At 41.1% G+C, this 19,039-nt stretch overlaps 1 protein-coding gene across 1 annotated transcript in view; it reads right to left on the bottom strand.

Moving 5' to 3' along the window:
- The window catches only part of TMC3 (transmembrane channel like 3), a 40,499-nt gene that overhangs the window by 19,413 nt on the left and 2,047 nt on the right, over nucleotides 1-19,039 (bottom strand). Inside the window, exons 3-10 of the mRNA XM_032264816.1 lie at nucleotides 14,921-14,996; nucleotides 10,697-10,778; nucleotides 7,731-7,837; nucleotides 6,744-6,842; nucleotides 6,497-6,639; nucleotides 4,866-5,013; nucleotides 4,133-4,176; nucleotides 245-458 (exon numbers count right to left, since the gene is read on the bottom strand). Of these exons, the coding sequence (XP_032120707.1) occupies nucleotides 245-458; nucleotides 4,133-4,176; nucleotides 4,866-5,013; nucleotides 6,497-6,639; nucleotides 6,744-6,842; nucleotides 7,731-7,837; nucleotides 10,697-10,778; nucleotides 14,921-14,996 (913 nt within the window). The remainder of the gene's footprint in view (nucleotides 1-244; nucleotides 459-4,132; nucleotides 4,177-4,865; nucleotides 5,014-6,496; nucleotides 6,640-6,743; nucleotides 6,843-7,730; nucleotides 7,838-10,696; nucleotides 10,779-14,920; nucleotides 14,997-19,039) is intronic.

The raw sequence follows: 19,039 nt of genomic DNA, 5'->3' as shown, positions 1-19,039 counted from the left end.
CTCTGTTGCCCACGCTGGAGTGCAGTGGGATGATCTCGGCTGACTTCAGCCTCTGCCGCCTGGGTTCAAGCGATTCTCCTGCCTCAGCCTCCCGGGTAGCTGGGACTACAGGTGTGCACCACCATACCCAGCTAATTTTTGTATTTTTGGTAGAGACAGGGCTTCATCATGTTGGCCAGGCTGGACTCCAACTCCTGACCTCAAGTGACCCACCTGCCTTGGCCTCGCAAAGTGCTGGGATTACAGGGGTGAGCCACCGTGCCCATCTGTGTCTCTTTTCAAGGGTGCTGCTGGTAATGGCAGTGGGTACCTCATTCTTTTCCCAAAGCGTCAGCTCCTTGTTGGACTGCTCCAGCTTCTGGGACCGGTCCACCACAAAGTAGATGAGATAAATGCTCCCGGCCAGTGAGAGAAGCACCAGGATATTGGCAACGATCCTCAGGCAGATCGTCACTGCCCTGGGGAGAGAAGCAGGGATGAGGACAGTACACAGGGTTCTGCTTACAGCACCGTGATGCAGACAATACTACTTGGGGACTGGAGCATATCCACTGCCAAGAGGATTCTCTGCCCTGAAGCATCAGTGCTCTTCCAGCCCACCCCATCCCGCACCTTCGGATTCCTCATTTCCTAAGAGATCAACAACAAGCCATAAATTCAACCAGCCTGCCATCAGTGGGGCTTGAAACAGACGAACAAACAGCCAGCTCTGGTTTTAGAGTCAGAGCATTTGGGTTTTAGTTCTTGCTTTGCTACTTAAAATTGGAATTTTGTGATATGAACATTAAAGATATAGGAATTCAAGTAAATGCGTTCAGCAGAGGGAGGGAAGCAGGAAGAGAGGAAAGGAGGACTCATGATTTATCATCCTACATAATGAATCTGACATTGTACAGTCACATGCCGCATAATGACGTTTTGGTCAATGATGGACTGCATATATGATGGTGGTTCCATTATAAAATGGAGCTGAAAATTCCTATGGCTTAAGACATTGTAGCATGATGCATTGTACTCACATTTTTGTGATGACGCTGGTGTAAACAAGCCTCCTGCACTGCCAGTTATATAAAAGTATAGTACATACAATTATGTGCAACACATACATGATAATGATATTCAACGACTGTTACTGGCTTATGTATTTACTATTTTTTACCATTTTTTTTTTTTTGTATACTTCTACTTATTTAAAAAATTGTTAACTGTAAAACAGCCTCATGCAGGTCTTCAGGAGATATCCAGGGTAAGGCACTGCTACCGGAAGAGATGACACCTCCATGTTTGTTACTGCCCCTGAAGACCTTCCAGTGGGATGAGCTGTGGAGGTGGAAGGCAGTGATGTTGGTGATCCTGTCCCTGTGCAGGCCCAGGCTAATGTGTGTGTTAGTCTTTTTTTTTTTTTTGAGATGGCATTTTGCTTTTGTTGTCCAGACTGGGGTGCATTGACACAATCTTGGCTCACTGCAACGTCCACCTCCTGGGTTCGAGTGATTCTCCTGTCTCAGCCTCCTGAGTAGCTGAGATTACAGGTGTGCACCACCACGCCTGGCTAATTTTTGAATTTTTTAGTAGAGATGGGGCTCCCCCATGTTGGTCAGGCTGGTCTCGAACTCCTGACCTTAGGTGGTCTGCTCTCCTTGGCCTCCCAAAGTGTTGGGATTACAGGGACGTACCACCGCGCCCAGCCTGGTCTTAGTTTTTAACAACAACAAAAAAAAAGTGTAAAAAGTAAATAAATAAATAATAGAACAAAGCTTATAAAATGAGGATATAAAGAAAAAATATTTTTGTATAGCTGTACAAGGTGTTTTTTAAAGTACTACAAAAGAGTCAAAGAGTTTTTTAAAATGTAAAAGTTTATAAAGTAAAAAAGTGACAGTAAACTAAGATTATTATTAAGAAAGAAACTTTACAAAATAAATTTAGTGTGGCCGAAATGTACAGTGTTTATAAACTCTGCGCTAGTGTTAGTGTACAGTGGTGTCATGGGCCTTCACGTTCACTCGTCACTCACTCACTGACTCACTCAGAGCAACTTCCTGCTGTGTGTTACAATTGCCTGCAGTGTTTAGTATAGTAGCATGCTGTTCAGGTTTGTAGCTTAGGAGCAATAGGCTGTACTATATAGCCTCAGTGTGTAGTAGGCTGTACGATCTAGGGTGTGTAAGTACATGCTATGATGTTCACACAAGGACAGCATTGCATAAAGACATTTCTTGGAATGTTAACCTGCCACAATACAACATGTGACTGTCTCCCTTTGGGAGTTTCTTAAACGTCTTTTCTCTTTAGAAGTAAGCTCTAAGCTTTTTAGTCTTTTTCAGCACTGTATATTCAGCTCTTATAACAGGCTTAGCATATACAGATGCTTCCTAAGTATCTGCTAGATGAATAAGGAAATAAAGGAGCAACTAAATGACTACGAGGTGGGAGACACGGGGCTCATCTCTTTCCTCATTTGGTCTCACTTCTCACATGTCTCTGATAGTGAGGGCAGATCTGTGAATCGGTAATGATTCTGGTACTTACATCCCTATTTCTGGTTTGAACTGAAACACACCCATTTTTTCTAACACTGGAGGACAACTCCCTGTCTGACTTCAATTGGCCTTTCTTCTGCCCACTTTGGAGCCTGTATTAGCCTGGTTTCCCTGAAAACAGAATCCCAGGCCTTTTTGCAGGTAGTTTATTTGGGAAGTGTTCCCAGAAAGCAGGAGTGCAGGTCCTGGAGTGGAGCAGGAGAGAGGGGCCATCAGTACAAGGTTATGCAGTGGGGTTGGCAGCAGCTAGAGGCAACGGCAGGGCCCTCTGAGGGGCTTATGGAATGCCTGACAGAACCGTCTGCCCAGTGTGAAATAGGAAAGCATTTATTTCCGGCAGTCCAGGGTAGCTCCATGAGCATTCACTCCCAGCGTTGCACCCAGCCTCTTGGTTGCATGTCCATGTGCATCAACTGGGGTCTTGTGGATGCCCTGCACTGCAGCCTCAGAAGCTCCCTGGGGCACCAAACAGTGGGTACCAGCAAGGGGTACATGGGTGCAGCTGGTGGTGGCCGGCACAGTCCTACCCAGCAGCAAGGGCGAGAGAAAGGTATGGCCAAGAGGATTTGAAAGGGAATGCAAGGTATAGTATCTTCTCCATGAAATTCTACCCACTGGGGGCCTTGGGCAGCTCACAACACTTCCGTTTACACGTTTTGGCCCTTCATTTGCACAATGAGGAAACATTCCCAAATGAGATGATAAATGTTACCTTCCTTGGTAAAAATAACAACACGGCATATTACATTATTATTATTACCAACTCTGGTGGAGGAGAGCTACAGAGAAAGAATCGGGGGCAGAATCCCATATTTTTATTTTATAGGTGAAGAACTTCAGGTTCAGGAGGTCATTAACATCAATGACAAAGACAGGACTAGAATCTGTGTCTTCTCACTCCCTATGGACAACCCTTCCCAACTCCTTCCCACCTCCCTAAGTTCCCTCATTATTCCAGAGGCTGGGTGTGTATCCCGAATTTCCCATGTCCTTTTCTACAAATCTCTGAACGGGCTTTCTGCACTGTAGAAACTAATCATGAGGGCTAAATAACCAGTAAGATGTGGGATGTGCAGACCTGCCTGTCTCCAGGAGGTCAGAGCCATAGCCCCTCCCTGGGAATGGCTTTCCCTTTCATTAGTTCTCTGGTTGAAGGGCCTCGCCCTCACCACCATAGCTCTCAAGATCTCGAGAAGAATCTTGAACCTAGGAAATCATCTTGAAAGGCTTGTGAACACCAACTAGATAATATTTGTGTCTTATGACTTGTTTCTAAATAAAACTACTCTTAACAGCATAAGTTGGTCCTCAAAATTCCTCTTTTATTATCTAAGTAAAAGAGTAAGAAATAAGAAACTGGTCAATTTCAGACCCTCTCACCCTTGTTGCAGGATCTATGGAAGGAGGAAGTCGTCCTAAATATTGCTATGGAAAAATCATTCAGTTCCCTCAGATCACATTATGAGAAGGGAAGAAAGAAATGCTGCCTGACAATCGTGAAAATAAGATGTAGATGTTATGGTAGTTTTTGTACCAAACTAAAAACAAATCTTATCAATGAATTCGACATGGGGAGTGTTAATACCTACAGGTTTTTGCTTTTCTTTTTCTCCTGTTCTTCCAGTATTGCCTCCTTTAAGGAAAAATACATACAGCAATAAAAGCTTAGCATCATCAATTTTAAATCATTAGAAACGATTTACCCAGCAATTCAGCTCATACCTTCAATGTCTAAGACTTTATTCTGTAGGATTCAATTGATATAAATGAATTAGATATCAGTTATCTAATAATCAGTTGAAAAAGGATATTGGGGGTTGGGAAGAGGGATCAGAGATAGTGTGGCTGTAATAATTTAAATTATCTACATAGATTTTTTTTTCCTCAAAAGAGTGCACCATTTAACTGTATAGTTCAGTAGAGCTAAGTCTCTGAATATTTCTGATTGCATTGTTTTCTAAGTTAAAAGTAAAAGTCTATATCCCTCACATATATGTATTAATTCATTTTCAGGTTATATACATGAAACATGGTAACAATCCATTATGTAAATTATCTAAAATATACAAAATTTTAAATATACTGAAATTTTAAAAGGATAAAATAGAAAAATTTAAAAAGAAGTTTCAAAATGTTTATCCCTCCCTTCACTGAGTCTTTTGGTACATTTCCTGGAGCATGTCCACCTTACTTTGGAAACAGCTGCCCTGGACAGTGAACATCAATGGGAAGAGGATAGTTCTGGCTTCCAGCTGAGGGCCAGCAGCTGGCTCTGACCCTGCGCTGCCCACCCTTGCAGCCTGCACAGGCTCGTTCACTCACCCTGATGCTGTTCACAATGGCAGCTGTTTTGCTTTCTGCAGCCTCTGGGTTTCCAATGAGGTAATCCCAGGCACAGAACACCCGCCAGCAGAAGGTGTAGTTTTCATTGGAAGCACTGGCAAGGCTTGTGCGGGAGTTCTTAGCCATCCTGCGAAAGAGGAGCACAAACAGGTCATAGGAGTCTCAGGAATAGGAGGCTGTAGCAAGCACCCACGGAGCCCTTGTGTGAATTAGAATAGGCTGCTCCCCTCTGGATGGACGCAGCTTCTCGGTTCACCGCTTGGCCAGCACAGCAGGGACTGGATTTCAGCTTATGCTTGTGACCTCTGCAACACTTGCCAACAGTGTGAAAACTGTGATGGCCCATTATTGTGTGAGTTCATTTGATAAGGAGTCCCACCACTGTGGTGCCCAGCAGGTCACTACAGGTGTGTGTCCCCCAGGAGCTATTCTCATCTCTGCAGCTGCAATTGTGAAATAAAATTCTTTCCTTTGAACCAGTCTTCTTGGAGCTCCTTCCCATGGGAACTCTACCCCTTGGGACTCCACATAACGTGCTGGGTCCCTCTTTCACACATTCCTTTAGATATTTGAAGGCAGGAGTCGTGATCCCTCCTCAGGTGAAACTCTGCCTACTTTTTAGAGCATTTCTCCTGTAATAAGCTCTCCTCTCCATCCATATTTCTTATTTCCAATTTTGCTTTAATCTGTGTCTTACATTGTTATGTCTAGTAAAGGGCCCGAGTCTTCCACTGGGTCCTGGAAGTCACCAGGAGATAAGCTGGAAAGCTTCGGGGCAACTGAAGGCCCCCAGGTCATTACGCACCTCCTCAATTTTTGTTTATTTGTTTATCGTCTTGTTTACCCCAAGCGCTTCTATCTGCATTTTGCTAACATGCCACAAGGGGGTAGGGTGGTGAAGGGTGGTAACACAAATCAAGCAGAAGCAGCAGGAGAACCAGCGTGGGTGGGGCCAGCTTTTCCCTGGGGCTTGGAGCCTCCAGTCAGTCTGCATTTCTCTAGCTCCTACACGGAGGCTTGGAATGGTAAGCTGGAAGGAAACCTGGTGATGTCCTGAGCCAACCTGCCCATTTTACAGATCAGGCCCAGGGAAGGAAGGTGAGTTCCTGCAGGTCTCACAGTGAGGGTGGTACAGGGCTCCTAACCCCCACCAGATTTCTTCTTTTGCATTTTGCCTCCTCCAGTGATGCCCTAGAGGTGCTAACTGCATCACAGCATGGACAAGCCTGGCCTTTGCAGAATTTGTAGATAGCTCCCAGGTCCCAGGCAAACAAATATACAACCAAGGGAGGACATTTTGCTTTTTGCAACCTCTGGTCACCAGATCATATTGCTTATGTCCATATTAGTGCAGGTACTGCATTGTCTAAAATTACATAAACTGGTAAATCTATATGATTCTTGTATTTCCAGACCCAACATAAGACCTAGTATAAAGCAGTAAGTGTTCAGTAAGTGCTTGTTAAAATCAACATGCCTCTTTTAGCCTTGATCTTATCTGTAAAATGGATACAGCTATGCCTTAACTTTACAGGGCTATTGACAAGATTAGATGACATTACACATATCATAACGCTTGATATGTATTTTGGGAAACCAAGCAGTCATACTTTTTTAAAAGAATGATGAAGCTGTAAGCAAACACTGCCATCCCCACTAGGAAATATGCCAAGGGCAGCCGGTAGCCAGCTCTCCCGATCTTTCTCTCCCTGCCGTAATACCCGTAGAAGAGGACTGAATACTGGAGGTAGCCCTGCAAAGAAAACACTCAGTGTCATTTCTGGTTCCGAGGTCTCAGAACTGTGGCCCATTCACCCCTTCCCTCAAGACAAGAGTGTGAGCAAGCATCAATCTCACCCCCAGAGACCAGACGGTGTCCAGGTCTTGGGCAGACGAAACCTGCTCCTTGGGGATGGTCTTCCTGGCTGTGCTTCCAAAGGGCTGGCCTGCAATCAGCTGGTGAGAGAGGAAAGTGTTTCATGTGGTCCTCTGAGTGGAAGGGGACCAGGAGAAAATGAGAGGTTGATCTCCATGTGCTTGTGAAAATGTCACACGTAAGACATCTCCAGCGAGTGGATTTCTGCTTGATTCTCATTGATGAAAAATTAATCTTGGGTGGACGGATTTTCTTTTTGGCTGATTAGAGCTCACCTGTGTGTAGTCTCGCTGAGGTAGACATGGTTTCTATGGGTGGATTATTAAGGACTCTGTTTGGAAATGTTTCATGTACTTTTTGAGGATGAAGTTTAGTTGAAAAATGGATTTTATTTCTTTAATTTGTATAAATTTAAGGGGCACGAGTGCGGTTTTGTTACATGGATGTATCACATTATGGTGAAGTCTGGGCTTTAGTGAACCCATCACCTGAATAATGTACATGGTCTGGATATTATTTCAACTTTGGGCTGGCAAACTGGCTGGTTGGCCAAATCCAGGCTGTGGCCTTTTTTTGTGGCCCAAGGGCTAAGAATGGTTTTCCATTTTTAAGTGATTGGGGAAAAAAAAATCAAAAGAATTTATATAAAATTCAAATTTCAGTATTCATAAATACAATTTTATTGAAACACAGCCACATTCACTGCTTGATAGACTGTCTGTGGCTGCTTTTGTACCACACGGCAGATTTGAGTCATTGTGACAAACACCAAATAGCCCACGAAGCCTAAAGTATTTATTCTGTGGCCCTTTACAGAAAAAGTTTGCCAAGCCTGCGTTACCCAAACACATGTATTTTCCTCCCCACAGCGATAACCAGAGGAGCCATTTTATGTGACTGCTGTAATATCTCCTTTTTTTTTTTTTTTTTAAATGAGTGGTACTTTTTTCTCTCCTGAAACATCTTACCTCTGGAATGACAATAAAAGCACCTGTCATAATGGTGAGCACAATATTAATTCCAAATAACCATCTCAAGAATATGAAATAGGAGGCAACACCAGATCCAAAATGACCTAAAGAAGGACAAGATAATGAGAACAGTTTAAATAAAATCCTCATAGTGCAAGTAATCCTACAAAAAGAACACCATAATTTTTCTTACATCCACAGGACCTAGAGTAAGAATGCCATTATTGTACCAATCAGGGTGTTCCTTCCTAAGTGTTCGCTTAGATAGATCAAGATGCCCCTGAATATCTACCAGTTCTACAGGCAGGTAAAATCTCTAGTTTGTCTAAAATGCTATTTGTTAGTCCCGTCCCTAATGACATATTCATCTGAAATGGTCTTATCAAATTTCAATATTTCATGTATGTTAACAAGTAACAGCATCTTTTAAGAATTTGGCATGTTTCTTTTCTATTTCGCATCATTTTGAGAATTTCAAGGATTTTGCTAAGGGTCTTTTTGCCTTAATTCAAGATAAAACACAATTTGCTAGATGTTAACAATAGTGAACACTGAGTGAAGGGTACACTGGAACTCTTTCCAACTTTTCTATACATCTAAACTTACTCTAAAATAAAAACCATAATAAAAACAAATTTATATCTATTGAGAAAATTGAGGAGCATAAAAGAACTTAGATGAGGATGTATCTAAGTGACAATTTGACAACATTCTGGAGTAGGTGGTTTTATGTCGTACTTAAAAAAAATTCTTAAATTTTTATTTCAAATCTAGTTTGTGTTTGTCATAATGAGTAGCAAAACACAAAACATCACAAGGACAAGAAAAATTACCTATTCTGAGATCACTAAATTAAAATCATGGTTAGAATTAGTTTCTATTAGACTTTTAGTGTAACCCTTCACAAATAATGTTTTATACAAATATGTTTTTGTGTAAGATTGGCATTTCTCTCCAGCATACATCTTCAATTACCAATATATTACAAACATTTTCTTTTGCCAAAAATACTCTTCTATAAAATACATTTTGTTGTTCCATCAAGTGAATTTTTCATAACGTATTTAAACTCTTCCCCACAACTTGACATTTAGGACATTCCCACCTGTTCTATAATAAATAACATGTTCTATTCTATAAAAAATGGGTGGATAGTTCTATCATAAATAATTTCTGTCTAAGGTAAGGTTTCCTAGAAGCAGAGCTTGAGAAAGGGATTTGGCAACAGGTGATTTGTCAAGGAAGCACTCTCTGTAGAGAAGTTGTGAAGGAGTCAGGGAAGGTTTGGGACAGAGCCGGGGATGGGCATGATCTTAGCTGCAGTCTAGCTGAGTCTATACCACCAGGAGCTCCACAGCATGAATTGTACCACTGAGTTGGTCCCACTTGGAGCAAGGGATCAGACTTGAATGCCCCTCTGTCAATAGTCACTGCCTGTAAGTTCTAGGTGATGAGTGGGGTATTGGGGTGACAGGAGGTAGTCCTGGGGCAATTCTTTGAAGGGGAGCAGCTGAGTGACAAGCAGTCCATACTCAGTAGCTGAGGAAAGGGTAGACCAGTCAAGGAAAGGCAACCTGGGTACAGCACTAATGGCAGCTACTCCAGCCTTGTTTGTTTAGGTTATTATGGTTTTCTCTGTTTTTTTAGGAAATGGAAGCATATTACCAAAGTATATAACATTCTGAAGACTTTTGGTACATATGAAAACTTTTTTTAAAAAGAAACACTGTCCTAATTTACATTTCTGTTAACATATCAGATTGCTTCATTCATTTAAATATTCAACATGTTTTTCCCAATTTGTCATCTAACTTTTAGCTTTATTTTTTGTGTACATAAATTTTCTTTTTTTAAGTAATTGCATATAACAGTACTTTTTCCTCCTTCACTTTTATGATTATATATGTCTCCATTCTGCAATCACACCGCCTATATTTTCTTTAATCACTTTATGGTTTCTTATTGTCTATTCAAATATATAATGGAATTTTAAGTGAAGGAATTAAACTTACTCTTTAAAACAATTGAATCAATTGTTCCAGCAATATTTATGCAGTAATTTAGACTGACTTCAATAATTATTGTATGCTAAAGGTCTATGTGTATTCCTATCGGTTCCTGAATTTTTTGCTTATTCCTTTGATTTGCCAGTCATTTCCCACACCGTGTTATACTGCTTCAGTTGTTGTAGCTTTATGATGTATTTTAATATCTTGGTCATGCAACTTCATTTGCATGCTTCCTTAAAATTTTTTTATTCGTCTCTTGGATATTTTTCTTCCATATGAGTTTTATGATCATTTTGTTAAATACTTGGAAACAATACATTAAGATTTTTATTTGATTGCATCAAACTTGTAAATCAGTTTTGGGAAAATTAACATCTTCCAAATATTAAGTCTTCATATGTGTTTTCACAAGACTTTTATATCCTGTGGCATAATTTTACAGTTTCCTTTATTTTGGACTTATTGTTAAGTCTATTCCAGGTATTGTGCATATCAATGTGATCATAGACATGATTTATTTATTTTTTGGCATATGTTTTGTAAATGGGCACAATCATCTCTATGAAAATCCAGATTTTTGTATTTGTGTTTTGCAGTTCCCTTAGCTACCCTCTTATTCATCCTCGTAGGTTTTCACTTGATCCTTTTGGGGCTTGCATTATATCTGACTGAAGGAATGAACTGGGAGAGAACAGCAGAGCCACAGCAGAATGTGGAAATCCCCACGTTGAGACTGTTTCCATCCTGGCAGGCAGTGGGGACAGGTATCTTGTCTTCCGTATCTGTTGTCCCACGTGGAGCCTGCTATTCGAGTACCCTGCTATAAGATGACCCTGCTATGAGAAGTGCCCTCAGCTGCACAGCATAAGGACCAGAACACAGCAGACTCTCCTTAGGCTGTGATTGGCCACTAGCACTGCATTCCTGCCCCATTCTCCAAGTGTAAATACTTACTCTCGATTTTCTTTATCCTCATTTCCCAGGGAATGAAGGTGACCACAAAGTTGCAGGCGAGACGAGCAAATTTCCGCCAGAGCTAGACAAGAGGGGTCAGGGTTAGAGACGTCACATTCTTGAAGACGGCAATGGCTGTGCAGTACTAGGCACCAAAAATGGAGTATACCAGACATTCCCTTTGGTACTTTAATTTGGCTTATGGCTTCACAGGCCTTTAAGCTGCACTAGAACCAAAGTAGCCCCCTTGTCTTCTCTGTGCTCCTGACCAGGTGAATGGATACCTGCTTTGGATGAGTAATGCCAGCTGCAGCCCTATAGAATAGAAATGCATCTAAGCCATGGTGTCTGTTTGAGGTGCATATTCTACAGGGCTGCAGTTTGCATTATTCGTCCCATTCCTGATGCAGGTTATCTCTTGATCTTTGAGAAATAATTTTTTGTTTTTAACTTTTGGCAATTGCGTCTTAAAACCACAAGACACAGTAGAAATTACTCAAGGACTGATATCTAAATAAACCCATTTGATCCTGCCATAAACCTGTGGGGATTCTGAGCATGCAGACAGGGAATCCACATGCCTAAAAAACTCCCCCAGGTGATTACAAGTGCATCCCTGTTTAAGGACAAAGAGTCTAGAGCTTACCCTGAAAATGAATCCCACTCTATTGTGGGACTCACCTCCTGCTACAGAGCTCGCCTCCCAGCCTCTTTCCTGGATAGAGCTACTGGGGATAAGGTCTGGAAATTTGTCTTATGTTTTTAAGATGCAATTGCCAAAAGTTTGAAAAACATTTCTCAAAGGGGAATCAAGCAAGACATGCCCTGGCACTAATTCTGCTTCCAACAAAGTTGGCAGGTTGTGCATTTTAACACACAAACCATCTGGGTCTGTGCTGGAAGCAAATGATATCATTGCAGAAAGAGAGATTGCAAATGTAATTATGACATTCTGAACTATAAGACCGCACACAGTCCCGGTACGGGCATGTATGATAATGTCATTCTGGACGTGTCTGCTAAGGCTAGCATAGCTGCTTGTAAATGAAAATCTGAATTTTATCAGCAGTTGGAATTGTTCATCTTCTGTTCATGATTTGAAAGCCAACTCAAATACAGCCACTCCCATGAACACAGATTCTCCGTAGCCAGCAAAGAAATTGTCCTATTAATAAACTCCCCTGACAATATATTTTGGTCTCTCTCATAATGTTTATCATATCCTACCTTACATTACCTTAATTTTGTTCACCTGGCTTGTCTCCTAGAGCATAGAGTGGGAGATGGAGGCTTTCGGATCTTTTATACCCCAGCATCCAGAGGAAGGGGTGCTCCATCATCCTTTGGCAAGGGTTTGGTGTTGGAAAGCATTTGAGTCTCTGGCCCATTTTAAACCCCTGAAGTCTAAGAAGCTTGGGGCAGAAAGCCAGAGACCTGAGTTCTAGCTCTACTTTCACATCTATCTCACTATGTGTCCCTGGGGAAGTTATTTTCTTTCCTTGGGATTCCATTTCTCCATCTGTATAAGAAGTAAGATTCAAGTCATGGCATTCAGAGTGCTCTTTAAATTTAAAATTGTGTGGGAATTTTCATACATGCAACAGGCTAAGGCAGAGCAGCCTTTGTAGGTGGGGGCAAAAAGTCTCCCCCACCACCCTGACTCTAGTGCTTGAGGAGCCAGGGCCCCTGAACTCAGGTTAGGGAGCGCTGGATTGAATGGCCCAGATACTCGCTCTGGGAATGCGACTCTATGCAAGTTGGCCTAAAGGAACTTCTTAGAGGACAATGTGATGGAAAAGGTGATTTGTTGATGACATATTCAGTAAGCCGTGGGGAAATAAAATTTCATGCTTCTCTGATGATTTATACCAAATCTCCGTGGTAAAAGCCTTGAAACAGTAATAATTCAAACTCTAAGAGCAAAGCAAAATCCAAACAAAGAAAAACTAAATTTGGAAGAAATAGATCCTAATTGTTGGTTTGGGTTATTGAGCTTTGGTAACTAAGTTCTTTTTTTGGAAAGATTTACATGTCCACCTGGAAGAAATCTAACAATATATATGATAGTTCATGAAAAGTATATTCATAGTTTGTATTAAACACCTAGATTGTGCTGACCTATCAACATGTCAACATCGACTAACATACGTGTTGTTAGATATGTGATATATGCATATATCATTATATATATATGCATATGTATGTCTCAGACAGATCTAACAATATGTATGACAGTTCATGAATGCATGTATTATGTTCATAGCATGTATTAAGCACCTAGGCTGTGTTTTCCTGTGAATGCAGATAGTGAACAAGACATGCAAGGTGTTACCTGGTGTGAAGTTTGCGTTCAGGTAGAGGCAAGGCAGCCACAACCAAGTCCATGCCACAATGGGACACAGTCTATTAGGACTAGGGGAGAAGGCCCTTCAAACAAGGTCAGGGAACGTCTAGCTGGGGAGGTCATACTTGAGCTGAGACTTGAATGAGAAGGAAATGGGAAGAGTAGCTCTCTAGAAGGGGAGAAAAGTCAGCACAAGCTGAACGTTTTACAGAAGAGAATGGAGGAGAGAGTAATGAGACAAAACTTTGAATTACCTTCCTCAGTCTAAAAACTCTGCTTCTAATAATTCGGTCCATTATCAAATTATACCTTTAATTTATATGGAGTTTACTATTGCTAAAAGTTCCAACAACTTTCCATTGTTATTTATATATATTATAGGTCATTTGAATTCAAGTGAAATACTTTATTTCCTATAGCATTTCATCTTATTTAGAGAAAACAAAAGACTTTGGTAGTTCATATATCTATAAAAAGATAATTTATTTCATAAACTCCATCATAGTGTGACGGGAATGAAGAGTCATGTGTGTTTTGGTCATAAAAACAGATTAGAATTTTAAAGAAGATTTTATGAAGAGTAAGAACTAAGAATGCCAAGATGTGTCCTTTGGGATTCTTTGATATTTTACAATTTTTCAGATGTGTAAAATTTAGGACCAGCTTTAATTTAAACTGTATTTTTATTTATTTATTTTTTTAATTGCATCTTAGGTTTTAGGATACATGTCAAGAACATGTAAGATTGTTGCATGGGTTCACACGTGGCAGTGTGGTTTCCAATTTAAACTGTATTAAGAATATTTTTGTTTCAGAGAATCTAAGAGTATATACATCAGTTATTGTCTCTCAAGATAACAAACACAAAATATAATAAACATTGATGCAGGTATTATGAGACCAATAATGGCAACAAAAATAATCAAGGCTTTTTGAAAATAATCTTTAAATATTTATCAAAAGCCAAAAAAATGGACCACAGTCTTTTCTATAGTGATTGCAGTTCTGGCTAAGAAAGAAATTCTAAAAGATAGAAAAATCTATATGTGCAAAGATGTTCTTCGTAAGGCTATTAATAATAATGAAAAATTAGAAGCAATTAAATATCCACCAGCAGCCAAATGACTAATTAAATTAATATACATTTGTCTGATGGAATGCCACACAGTTATTGAAAACCGTTAAATATGAAAACTATATAGCAACATGGAAAAAATTGTATAATGATGTTATATGAAAAAAGAAGCAAGACAAAAATGCGTGTACACTCCAATTACTATGGTGTGAAAATAATATATGTATGCAATGACTTGTGAAATTTCTAAAACGATATTATTTTGGGGAGTAGAGGGTATAGAAGGAGTTGTTATTTTTCTTTGTTTTCTACACACTTATGAAATGACTTTATAAACAGATAACTTTTATTTGTTTATAATTCTGATGTATACTTTTTCTTTCAGTAACTGAATGGGAAAAATAACAAACAAAAACCTTAACACTATTATAAAATAAGCATTGTCATATGCCTGCAACTTTCTCATTCTAAGAAACACAGCTGGGACTAAGACACAGTGAACCAAACCTACAAATATGGTGGGATTAACTCAGGAGAGATGCTAGATCACTTTTGCCAGGGAAGACATCCTTTCCCCTGACCAATTAGGCTTACCCAGTTTCACACAATTGGGAGGGAAGGCATCTAAGACTAAAATTCAAGTCTTGGGAAACTCATAGTTTTCAACTCTATCATCCTGATCTACAGCTGTATTATAGACTGGCGCTTGCAACCTATGTATGATGACAGGTGCAATGGCCGACACAACCTCCCGGTTCTGGAGACCACAGGAAGGAGTGGCGGAGCTCACATGTGTGTTCTTTACCTCTGCACCTGCTGCTTGGTAGCCTCGGGTCCTGGTCAGCCTCCCTTCGAACTTCAGCACAATCTCCTTCGCTCGTCTAAGACAAGAAAAACATGATGGTGACCACAATTTTATGAGATTTACAATTTTTGCAAAATGTGTAAAAATGCAGCAGGCATAGGTTGCCATCTTGTCCTGGAAAATGATACAAGACTAGATGCCGTGAGAAGATGGAGTTATACAAATACTTCATGGTCTAATTCTGCGTAATCAGAAAACTCCTTAACATTTTTTTCTTGAACGTTTAAATGGATGCATTAATCCAAGATGATGAATTTATACCAAAATTAGCTACAACTGAGTTTCTTAAAGGCCTTCCCTGAGTCTGGCGCTTGGCTGGAAATTCTGAGCTTTGGAAATCCTGGTGGCAGGCACTTCATCTTGGCCTCTCCACTTAGCAATTTTCCTCTTCCAGTCAATTGTTTAAAAGAGCAAATCAGACCTGGCTTCAGAGAATCTGCCTAGAGAAAAGATTGGTGTCTGGTTAATCAGAGCCAGAAAGTCATGTCTGCATAGCCATGTACAATCTGATTCAGCCCAAACAAACTTCTAACACACTAATTGATCACTGTATTGAATTAACCTGATCTCTCTGCCTAAATGTTCACTCCTGAAAATGGACTAAATCCACTGGGATAGACAGTTAAATTCACACCTTAAATAAACAACAGGGTTAGAAAATAAATGATAGTACCATAGACAGACTGAAGTCAGAGGGTCCTAGAGAGAGGAATGTCACCTTCAAGGTAACCTAATCATGCACCACCCCATGTAGAGATGCTTATTATCTGATGGTTGGATGCCCTCTGCTTAATTATGTTCAGTGTTGAAGAACTTAATTCTTCTGAATTAGCCATTTTGCTAGTTTGACAGGGTTACTTAAACCTCCCTGTATAGATCAGGGAGGGTGCTCTGGTCTGTACATCATAGCAATCCCCAATAACACCCACTGGTCTGTGTCCTTCCTAGGAAAACACAAAGTACAAGCCAACTCCTTTGTCCATGGACAGGATGATCTCTCCAAAATATTACCTAACCAGAATTCTTGGTTTTGGATCTCTTTCTACCATTGCAACATCTCCATCTTCACAGCTTAGCCAATGCACTGACTTCATTCTGGTCAGAACCAAAATGTAGGTCAGGAGGGTTGATGTCCTACCCCATAGCATAACTACCACGTTGGGGCCATCTTAATAGAGCTGCCTGCTGCAAGTATCTGAAAAGCAAAATCCAGCTGGGCACAGTGGCTCACACGTGTAATCTCAGCACTTTGTGAGGCTAAGGCAGGTGGATCACCTGAGGTCAGGAGTTTGAGACCAGCCTGACCAACATGGTGAAATCCCATCTCTACTAAAAATACAGAAAATTAGCTGGGTGTGGTGGTGGGCGTCTGTAATTCCAGCTACTTGGGAGGCTGAGGCAGGAGAATCACTTGAACCTGGGAGGCAGAGGTTGCAGTGAGCCAAGATCTCGCCATTGCACTCCAGCCTGGGCAACAGAGTGAGATTCCATCTCAAAAAAAAAAAAAGAAGAAGAAGTAAAAGCCTATTGAAGTCAAGTAACAATTCATTTTATATACTCATTTATTTTTTCTGAAAACATTTAAACATTTTATGCACACCTGTTTTGGGTCAAGCATAGTGGAATACAGAGTTACCTAAAACAGAGTCTCAGCCAGGTGTGGTGGGTCACGCCTGTAATCTCAGCACTTTGGGAGGCTGAGGTGGGAGGATTCCTTGAGCCCAGGAGTTCAAAACCATCCTGGGCAACACCGTGAGACCCCATCTCTACAAAAATATGAAAAACTAGCTGGACGTGGTGGCACACGCCTATACTCCCAGGTACTTGGGAGACCATAGTGGGAAGATCACTTGAGCACAGGAGTTTGAGGCTTTGGTGAGCTGTGATCCGGCCACTGCATTCCAGCCTGGGTGACAGTGACCACCTGTTTCAAACAAACAACAATTAAAAACCAGAGTCTCTCCCTGGAAGAGTTCACTACCTAGTAGGGATAACAGAGACCTTTAAAGACAGTGACTGAGAGAGTGGGTGTGACAAAATCTATGACAGAGGGGTGATCAGGTATGGAAGTAGCATGGAGGGGTGGCCTTAACCAAGGCCCAGTCATAGACCTATGCTGATTTCATAGGTGCTGACCGGCTGCTTCCCTACAGGGGAAACAAGCTTGATCGACATCCTCTTAGACAGGTGGCTCTTGCTCCAGACTCAGGGTTAGCTCACTCTCCTTTCATCTGCATCCTGCTACGCTCCCTTGATTCCCAAGCAGTCAGGGTCCGGTGCTTTTTGCACCTTCCACAGAGGCACTGTGATGAGCCTCAGCAAGTCCACTGAGGGAAGTGTTGCTCCAGTAGTTTCTCAAGGTGTGGAGAGGAGATATGTGTGACAAGGGGATGACAGACAGGTGCTCAGAGGGCCAGCTGCACTCAGAGAGCCTGACTGCTGGCTGAACACATGGCTGGTGTCAGCCATCTTGGGGCCCTGGATGTGTCCTGTGGACCAAGCAACATGGCCTTCCACCACAAGGTTTCTGAAGTGCCTTGACAGAAAAGTTACCATTTGCTCTGCCTTCAAAGTTAAAGAGACTTACCCTCCTATTATTCAGATAACAATTAATCATCATCATTTCTGAATGATTTAGCAAAATTCTAATAAAACCCATGTCTTTTTAAAGAGTAATCGCTCCAGCGATTACTTTGGTCAAATTCCTGTGTTTCAATACAAGAGAACACTGGACTTGGAATCAGAAATCCTAGATTAAAGCTCAATTCTAGCACTCAGAAACCATGTACTTGGGCTAGTTTCTTAACATCTCTGAGTATCAGCCTTCTTGTCTGAAAAATGGACATAATCCCACCCTATTCAAAGAAATGGAAATGGCAGCAGCCAGTGACAGACAGGAAAGGCCCGTGAAGGAGAATTAATTGGAACCTTCTCAGGATCAAAACTATGGATGACTTTAGCTATCTTTCACAGTCACCTGAAGAGCAGGCTGGTCAGACTGGAAGAACATCACCTGGAAAGCAGATCTAAGGAAGAAATGATTTGGTGGTGAAGAAATGCAAGCCTAATAACATGGTAGATATGGGGGTAAAGAGATGCCTGCTTGGCATCTAGAAAAGGAGAATGAATATGAAGGTAAGACAGTGGTGCTGTCCACACAGCAGGTTCCTGATCATCAGGCATAGTGTCTGCTCTGCCAGGAAGGCCTATGGCACAGGTCACAGTAGCTCGGTGGTACAGGCCATGAAGGCTACTCTGTCAACTCCCTTTGCTGTAACCCCAGGCATCAGAATCACTCTTCCTTACTCTTAGTGAGTGAGTGTTATATACCAATGCAGTGCTAAGCACTCACAGGATTCATCCCATTTAATCCTTCAACAGACTGCTATCAGTGGATCTCAAACTTGAATGTGCAAAAGTACCGACTTGAATGGAAGTCGGACCCTCTCCCGTGGTTTGGTTCAGTAGATCTGAGAGCAATCAGGGATTCTGAGTTTTTAATAACACCCGGAGAGCTTAGTGGTTGACAGTTTTGGAAACATGCTGCCGGAAGTTAAGGGCTATTCCTCACCATCACTTCAACTTTAAAAAAGAAAAGAACTGGTATTCAGAGAAATTAAAATCAATGTCACATAAATTGGTAAAGGTAGTATTTGAATCAGGCAATCTGTTTTTAAATCTTTAGCACTTTATTATATAGACAGACTATTTAATATGACTCTAAGTATCATAATCTGGCTTCCTATAAATGTTTTTTTTTTCAATTATTTTTTTACCCAGAGGGTTCTAATAGCCAAGCATCTAAAATGAGTATCTTTTTTTCATATTGGCTTATTGCTCTGTGTCTAGTAAGCAAGCGAGGTTGGAGAGAATATTAAAATCTAGTGTTTAGAAAGGAGGTAGAAGATAAAACACTCTCCACCAACACACACACCCAACACAGACACACTCACACACTCTCTTTCTCTTTTTCTGTGTCTGTCTCTCTCTCTCTCGCTCTCTCTCTCTCTCTCACACACACACACACACACACACACACACACACACACACACACACAC

This window comes from Sapajus apella, unplaced genomic scaffold (genome assembly GCF_009761245.1).
Source record: "Sapajus apella isolate SASKATOON/1434 unplaced genomic scaffold, GSC_monkey_1.0 scaffold147, whole genome shotgun sequence".
In the NCBI taxonomy this organism is placed as follows: domain Eukaryota; kingdom Metazoa; phylum Chordata; class Mammalia; order Primates; family Cebidae; genus Sapajus; species Sapajus apella.
This window is presented reverse-complemented; position numbering and strand designations above follow the sequence as displayed.